Genomic DNA, 9502 nt, shown 5'->3' on the forward strand with positions numbered 1-9502 from the left:
ATTTCGTCACCTTTACTAATGATTTAAATTAGCTGCTTTCTTACAGTTAAGACGCGCAGGCGTATTAGGCTTAGAAAGATTCGGGAACGTTAATAACGGGACAGAAACGGTTAGGAGTTTTCTAAGCAGAGACGGTTAGAGTTGAAATTGCGAAGCTAGTAATAAGCCAATAAAATAAGAGTGAATATTAGCTGTAAATGTTGTTTCTCTTATTTGCAGGTAATGCAACTAATGTACATAGTGTAGTTTTAAGTGTAATTTGTATTTGTACAAGGTAAAGCAATGCAGATAATGTAGTTTAGTGTAAATAATATTAATAAAATAATCGAGAGAGACTCTTATTTGCAGAAACTCAAGGCAGTTATATTACCAAGACATAATCCTTATAAGAACTGTACAGAATATACCTTATATATATACATATATTTATAGCGTGACCAGGTAAAAAGGAGGAGGATTGAAAATATGAGAAGATAAGCTACTAATTAATCTTTTCTGTAAAGTTAACAAAATAACTTCAAAAAGAAAAGAAAAATATTTTCAATCGATCGATATATTATATATAAGAAAGAATAAAAAAAGAAAAAAAAAAAATATAAAAATATAGATATCAGTCCACATTATTTGTAAGGGAGATATATCGAATTACTTTATGTGTAAACAACCATGGCGCGGTTACAGCATTAGTTCTCGCTCGATCATTTAGGTAAAGCAGCGCTGAGTACGATTAGTATTTGGATGGGTTACCCGCTTGAGAAAAAAAAAATGGAAGAAGAAGAAGAAGACAACTTCATTTCGTATACTTGAAATCGCTTTGCCGCGCGTCGTAAATACCGACAAATTTCGTGGTGTCGTTTTTCCAGACACTCGGAACAAAATCACTCCCCATTACATTTTCCCTAACGTGCCAAAAGAGGTATAACTTTAAAAAGAGCCTTACAACTTGCAGTAGAACCTAGCAACTAGCAATAGCACCTAGCACCTTGCAATTTTACCTTGCACCTTTTAGTAGATCCTAGCAGCTAGTAGTTAAACTAAGCACTGTTCAATGAGACTTGGCAAGTATACCTATGACCAAGCATTTTGCAGTGGATCTAGCACTATGCAATTAGTTGTAAAATCAACCACTATACAGTAGAATTTTGAACTTATAAGTAGTAACTATTTGCAAGCAGTAATACCTAAAACGAGTAACTAGCATCTAGCACTTAACAGTAGCATTTTGCACGTAGCAGTAAAATTAAGCACTGAGCAGTAGCATTTAGAAGTAGCACCTATCAGCTAGAAGCAACTCATAGCAAGTGGCAATAGTACCTAGTACTATTAAGTAAAACCAAGCATCTACCAGTGAAAATTAGCAATAGAACCTAACATTTATCAGTAGCACGAAGCATCTTTTATTTAGCAGTAGCAACTAGCATTTATCATTTAAACCTAATACCCAGCAATAAAATCGAATACATAGCAGTAGCACACGGCTCCTAGTTTCTTCCATTAGAAATCTAGCATATTTTAGTAGCCCTTATCATCATGCATTAGAATGTAAAACATAGTTCTACAAGCATGCACCTAGCAACTAGCAATAGAAAATAGCAAACAGCTGCAGCACTTTGCACGTAGCAGTAGAAATGAAATCCTTTAAGTAGCACTAAGATTCTAGCTCTAGCACCTAGCAAGTAGCAGTAGAACCTTGCCCTTAGCAATAGTTAGCTGTAAAAAAGTTAGCTGTAGCACAGAACAGTAGCGCCTATCAGATAGCAGTAGCATCATGTAAATATCAGTGACATCTAAAATAAGTTGTCTATTAGTATCAACTATGATTATCATAATATGATATGACTTTATCGGTCGATATTTTTCTCTCTTTTTTTTTTCACTGTTTGCATTAGTATACATTAATAAAAAATAATAGACGATCTTTTATTTTATAGTTTATTAATCATTTTCTATAAAAGTTATTTTATTGTTATTTGTCGATAATTACTGAACAAGTATTAAATACGTTAGACTTTTATCTACTTTCGTTAGAGAATACTATTTTGTGAGTACATCTAAAAGATTTTAACTTTTATTTGCATTAGAGAATATTTGATCTCATCCAATAAATTTCATTAATAAAAATAAAATTAAGACTTATTTATAATAATATATTTTACAACTAACTTATATCGAATATACAAAATTCAGCAATTTGTACATTCATCAAAAATAAACATCGAGTGTATGCTACGGACTGATTAGCTGAGCGTCAGCTGTGTCAGACGGCTCGACCAATCAGAAAGGGCCATCTTTGAAGCGCTAGCAGCGACACCTATAAGCACGCTTGCCCGGCGCCAATTTTTTTTGTGGCCTTCTCACAAGACACTCTTTTGTACCTGTTTCTTGATTTCATTTTAAATATATATTATTTTATTATTTATCTTTTTTACACGGCTATCTGAAGTTCCTCATCGTAACGCATTTAATTTGAGTGAATTTAAAGTAATTCCATCGTTCGTTCGGAAATACAGTGCGATTAGGTCAAGGCGGGAAGCAGCGTTTGCAAATGGACGCGGAAGAGTCTCGATGCATGTGTGTTCGTGTTGTTTCGAAAACGTTTTAACGCTGTTATTTCATATACAAGTGAAAAGAAATTATCAATAAGGAAACTAATGTACTCGTTCAATTCGAGAAAAACTTCGTCGAGAGCCTTTGTGCTTAATTATTGGAAAAATCGGATGTAATCCGGAAGACTCGTTGACCGAAGGAAGAGCTTAGAGACACCTTTGTTTGATCAATGAAGTCCTTTTTCCTGAGAATGACATCAGTGTTTGTCCGATGATAGAGGTCAAGGGAATCCTTTTGAAAGTATTTATCGAAATTGAAAAATTTTCCCCTATTGAGGTTATGGTATTCATATAGAGGGCGTCACAGCGCCAGATTGCAAGCAGGGGTTGGTCATCGTTCCGCGCGCAGGTCTCCCGCGCTTCGAGATCCACGTCCTCCGATTTTTCCATGAAAATTTTATTCCAAATTCATTTACACTCAAACGTTACATATCTAAGGACTAGAGAAGATTTTCTTAAGATTAAATATTTCGAGTTACTTTAAGTTTAATACTTATATATCGGATTAGAGTATCAGGGAAGACGACGTGCATTATGGCGATCGAGTGTGCCTTAACTTCGCGCGCTACCATCATTTTCGGTATTTATAGACAATATTGTTCGATCAAATTTCGCTTTATTATCTTCAATATTTAGAACGATATCGGTCGATTCGTATAATAAATACAAAGAATAAATAACTCTTGGAAATATATAGAACTTAGCCAAGGTATCTCGGCAAGATGCAACAGACCAGGTGAGTGCTCGTCCTTCTGTTCTATTAAAAGTTTTTTCCATTATCTCATTGGTTTTCATTTAGAACAAATTGATACTCATTATAGCGACCTTGGAACACTCTTAGCAAACATTCGATTACTTTTTCTCCCTTAGTTGTGGCTTCAATTTATTTTATATAACCTTCTCTTGTTACTATTCACATATTAAGATTTCTAAAGGAAGAAATGCTATAGCAAATTAATTATAAACTTAACAGAGATATAATAAATGACAAATAGTTAAAATTTTCCACATTGCATCCTGTATTGGATGTTTAATTGTTGTACTTAGGTCATTCATTTTTTATACGTTGTCTCATTTATATCTTTATGATAGGAAAACAGTAGTTGTATAATTTTTTTCTTTTTCATTTATCGACAGCTTACAAGAGAAGAAACCTTCACATACCTATTTGCAATGTGGTAGAGAGATGCAATCGATGAAGCGCAAAAGGAGTACAGCTGAACTTTCTGAAGATTCAGAAAATATATATCCCCCTAGCAAAGTACCAGCATTAACTCACGTGCCATACAATGAGTCTTGTAATGGTGCGCTTTCCATGGAGAATCCATGCACGCCTCTTCAAACATCTCCAACGCCTTTAAAGGAACAGCAGGAGCCAGCAACTTGGTCCGAATTAAGAAACGCGACTTGTTTCTTAACACCTTCCGGCTCTAGCAATGGAACAAATAGGTCAGCTCCGCTTCCAGTCTTTTCTTGGGCAGATAGTACGCACGTATGGAGACTTATGTGTTTGGCAGATCAAAAGACTCATAGTCAAAAAGATTCACATATGTTTCAAAGGCATCCGACATTACAACCACAAATGCGAGCTATATTGTTGGATTGGCTTATTGTAGTATGCGAAGTGTACAAACTACACAGACAAACTTATTACCTTGCTATGAACTATATAGACAGGTATCTGTCTATTCATCAAAACATACCAAAAAGTCAATTACAACTTATAGGTATTACATGTCTGTTCATAGCAGCTAAGGTACGTATTCTTTATTTACCTTTTATTTTGTATTATTATCTACTCATTTCAAATACTTTATTTATAAATATAACAATCTAATGAAACATTTAATTTATTTTCAGGTCGAAGAAATTGATCCACCTAAAATAGCTGAGTTGGCATACGTCACTGATGGAGCTTGTACCGAGGAAGAGATTTTAGGAAAAGAGTTAATCATTTTGAAGTTATTCGGATGGAATCTATCATCCGTGACTGCTTTCGAATGGCTTAATATTTACATGCAAATAGAATGCGGTGATTGGTCTAAGCCCAACATGTTTATATATCCACAATATGGCGGATAACATTATATGCAAGCTGCTCAGCTTTTGGATTTAGCAACTTTGGATGAAGGCAGTTTAAAATTTCCTTACAGCCACCTAGCTGCAGGATGCATTTACCATATACAAGGACGAGAGTGTGCTTTAAATGTGTCGCGTCTTTCTTGGGAACAGTTGGCCCCTTGCGTCAAATGGTTAATCCCGTTTGCTAAAACAATATTGGAAGATGGTCCCAAATTTTTGTTAAGTTCCACTGTATCTTCTGTAGAATCTAACTCTGGATCTGGACTTAAAGCAACAGTACCTTACATAGTGATAGACGAATCGCATCGAATCCAAACTCATGTTGTAGATCTGAACATGTTAGAGAAAGCGCAACAACGATTGATAGAGGATCTTATATTGAGCTAAATGAATTCCATATAATGTTGAAATGACAAATACTATCTAAGTTATATTGAATTCATTTAGTTTATAAAAATGTGGTGTGGAATAATTGATAAACTTATTTTTCTTTTTAATTTTTATTTAGATCATTTTCATAATTATGGGCTGAATAAATTCCATATAATGTTGAATTGACAAACACTATCTTAGTTACATTGAATCATTTAGTTTATAAAATAACGTAGTGTGTAATAACTGATACACCTATTTCTTTTTTAACTTTGATGTAGACCATTTTCATAATTATGGGCTGAATAAATTCCATATAATGTTGAAATGACAAATACTATCTAATTTATATTGAATTAATTTAGTTTATAAAATAATGTAGTGTGGAATAACTGATACATTTATTTTTTTGTTAATTTTGATTTAGACCATTTTTATAATTATTGGCTGAATAAATTCCATATAATGTAGATTTGACAAATACTATCTAAGTTATATTGAACTAAAACTAATCGTCACCCGACCGATAGACTAAGCTTAAACAATTCTGAACTAAAAGAAATGCGTAGAACTTTCTCGAATGATTTTAATGGAAGAATATAAAAGATTCTTGAATATCTAAGATTTGAATTCTAGAAAATCAGAAATACTAAAAATATTGATGACATACGAATCCTCTATGTATACTCGTACTATAAAGGAATAAGTGAAAAAGGGAAGTATGGGATTATTATTAATGAATAATAAAAAAAGGGATTATTTCGTTTATTTAAACTTTTACAAGGATAACCTATTATAACATAAAAAAAAAAGAAATATCGAAGTTAAAGATAAAATAAAGATGATATAAATGTGTAATACTGATAGTAAAATAAAATAAATAAATAAACAAATTAATTAAATCATAAAAAGGATACATAATAATAAAGATAAGTATAAATAAATAAATATTATATGTACTTAATATAATTTAAAAAAAATAAATAAATAAATTAAAACATAAAAAAGAAAAAAAACAAAAGAAAGAATACGTACATATAAATATAAATAAATTGATAAAATATATATAGAAATTTACAAGACATCAAATAAAAAGACTATATAAATATAATTACAGAATAATAAATAAAGTTAAACATTTAAATTGAGTTTAGAAAAGATTATTATATGAGTATCGTCGGAATTAATTAAATAAGATTCGAATATTGAAAGAAGGAAAATTACTGCATGTTATAAGAATGAACAATAAAAATATGTAGAAGAAATATTAATAAGACTTAGATTTTAAGAATAAGAAACTGTATTAATTATCTACGTAATATTAAGGAAAATATGTGAGCCTTCATAAGAATTTTGTAGTAGCTGTGATGCATCAGGAAGGCTTGGGTCGGCATGCGTCAAAAGGATGGGGAAAGGACCATCCCCACTACGACAGGACCTCTGGTTTTATAAAGACTAGGAGTGCTTTGCCCTCAAGCCTTTACTCTGACCTTAGTTCCAGTAATTAGCTGTACTTTGTTTTTTAAATGATTAGCTGCATTCTGACTATAGCTCGATTTTGATTCTTTACTGTAAGTGTTATACAAACGTGTGCAAATCGGGAAAGAAGCTAACCAGCGACCAGCCCAAGCACTCCTAAAGCTATCACTACTGATTGGATACTACTAAAAAGGATCTTGCTCCTCCATTTTTCAGTAAGAAAACGAAATAATAATTACATATTCAAGTGAATCAGAGCTATCGGAATTTATAATTTTTACCACCTTGTATCATTTCCCTTCCATCACCGTCATTTACCTTGCATCCTCACTCAATTGCTATCTTTTATCGTTATTCGACCTCTAGAAGACAAACCTGCCTGGTCCCGGCTACACTAAATATTCTCGAGCTGTACCTCAAACCACAATTAGTGCTGCCGCGACCGCGAATGCTTTCTACCAAGAATTTATCATCCTTTTCGGACCCCGCGCTTTTATTACCGATCAAGAGAGAAATTTAATATCCGCTGTATTTAGAGGGTTAGTAAAACGATGTAATGTTAAACAATTCACTACAACTGCATATCACTCGTAATTTAACAGATCTCTCAAAAGGTCGCACCAAGTCCTATTACAATACCTCAACACCTACATAAATAATAAAGAGAATGATTTGGACTTGTGGTTGAATTCTGCGATGTTCTCTTATAATACCAGTGTACATGAGGGAACAAAGCATACACTTTACGAATTAGTGTTTGCAAAACTTGCCTGCCTATCGTTATCTTTCCTTCTTATAGAGGAAGACGTGGATCTCACATACAACCAATATCCAAATGATCATTTCGATGAAGTAAATCGACCACAATCTCTTGCGCGACAGAATTTAGAAAAGGCAAAGCTCAGGAGTAAAACTTATTACGATAAAAAGAAGATGAAGTCTTCTTACTGGCAGTAAAATAAGGAGAATTCGATAACACTTACAACGGTCCCTTTAAAATATTAGAGCTACTAGAGAATAATAATGCTATCTAATAGACATAGGAAAAAAAAAACGGAAAAGGTATACGTATGTCGTTTAAGGGGAGAAATACTTGTGAAACGATCTTTTCATTGTGATATTCATGAATTTTTTTAATACATAAGGAATTTATGTAATTTATTAATATTGTTAGACTATTTTACACCTACATTTGTTTATATATTCCCAAAATTTTCTAAGATTTTCCTCGAAAAGTAACGGAGATATCAGTTTTCACCAGTTGACTGAGCAGATTGTGTACATTCTGAAATCCGCAATTTTTATATGAAGAAGCTGTATACCAAGTTTCAAAATGATCGTAGAAAACTTTTTAAGCTAGAGTGTACACAGTTTCGAGAAAAGCGCATTTGAAAAAACCCCGACCGCTCCGTATTACATGCCACGCGTACCGACACTTGAACGACGGACGCTCCCGTAATCGCTTATAACTTTCGAACAATTTTGATTTTTGATCTGAAATTTTATGACTAAATTTTTTAATAGTTTTACAAGCGATTTATAAAAAAATATTGATTTTTTTGAAGCCTCTACACGTATTTCCCCCCTTAAAAAAATACAAAGTTCAGAAATAGAAAACAATGGTCAATATAATTTTATATTTTGGCACGAACGTCCGAAAAATATTTGAAAGAAAATGGAAAAACAACAAGAAACAAACAGAGTAAAAAAGAAAATCCTAGGGACAGATATTTCACTCCCGGCAATTAGGATCCCACCGATGGCAAAAATTAGCAAAAGGAGAAGACGCCCCCCCCACTAATTTTTTAGAAATCACAGAGGAAGACATAAAGAATTATAATCAAGAAAACCAAGCATCAATAGATGAAGCCATTCAAAAGTTGTTTCTAGGAGAAAATCCAATTGATAAAGAAAAGATAAATAAATAAAGAATAAAAATAAATAAAAACAGATAAAGAATAATATTCATTTTCTCGATAAAGAATAAAATTCATTTTCTCGACCAATAAAAATTGGTAATACAGTTTTCTTTAATTTTATTTAATTGTAAAATAAGCAAGATATATACGTATTATCGTATTTTTATTTAATGAAATACATAATGTTAACTAAATATATAATTACTGTATATATGTAACAGTAAAATATTTAAATTTTTACTTATATTAAAGTTAGTCTTATGCAAAATAGAATGAAACAAATTAACAAAGAAAGAAAAAAGAATAGTTTATATATCGGATCCTAATCTTGAATTTTTATGACAGATAAATGTAACTACGATTTCTCAGTTGCTGTTTAATGATATTTGTTAATTTATACTAAATAATTTTTAAAATATCGATTTTTTAAACACTATGTACTTGCGAAGGCTCAGCAGGTTTCAATTGATTAGAAGAATGATCTCCACTCAACAAAAATCTTATTTTCTATATCTAATAAATAAAGGTATACATTTTCTTTACCGTATAACATACTTGACCTCATTAGATTCGTTTAATTCTTTTTATTCCATGTTATATCATACAAATATAACCGTACTACACTTTTTCAAACACTGCAGCAATATTTTGCAACAAGAAGATGATTTCAACGACCAATCAGAACGAGTGATTTATTTGTTTGATTTAAATGCAATGCCGCTGTATTTTCTATTTTCACAGTCGGTAATATAGATTTCTAGGAATCTTAACACTATTCCTACCGACACTTCACGTATACCTATTCCTACCGCGGCTGGTCAAATGACCGGTCTTTCACAACTTATATTTTTCAATATTGAATGCAGACCAATGGCTAGCTTACCAGTATAAAAATATATTTTCTTTTATTTAAGAGTACATAATCTACATTTTATTCGTTTTCGTCGCATTTTTTACAAATTGGCTTCTCAACTGTACATTTTCCGCATACGTACTTTTTACATTTTAGACAGATTTTGTTCGTCTTATTATCTTTACAATACC

At 32.1% G+C, this 9502-nt stretch overlaps 1 protein-coding gene across 1 annotated transcript; it reads left to right on the forward strand.

Moving 5' to 3' along the window:
• The first annotated feature begins 3328 nt into the window (after positions 1-3328).
• On the forward strand, positions 3329-5075 carry LOC122525238 (G1/S-specific cyclin-E-like). The gene is given in 3 exon segments (XM_043647919.1): positions 3329-3342; positions 3744-4362; positions 4467-5075. Coding segments are annotated over 3 exon segments (1242 nt in total).
• Positions 5076-9502: the final 4427 nt, after the last annotated feature.

This window comes from Polistes fuscatus, unplaced genomic scaffold, assembly GCF_010416935.1.
Source record: "Polistes fuscatus isolate 324 unplaced genomic scaffold, CU_Pfus_HIC Scaffold80, whole genome shotgun sequence".
Lineage (NCBI taxonomy): Eukaryota > Metazoa > Arthropoda > Insecta > Hymenoptera > Vespidae > Polistes > Polistes fuscatus.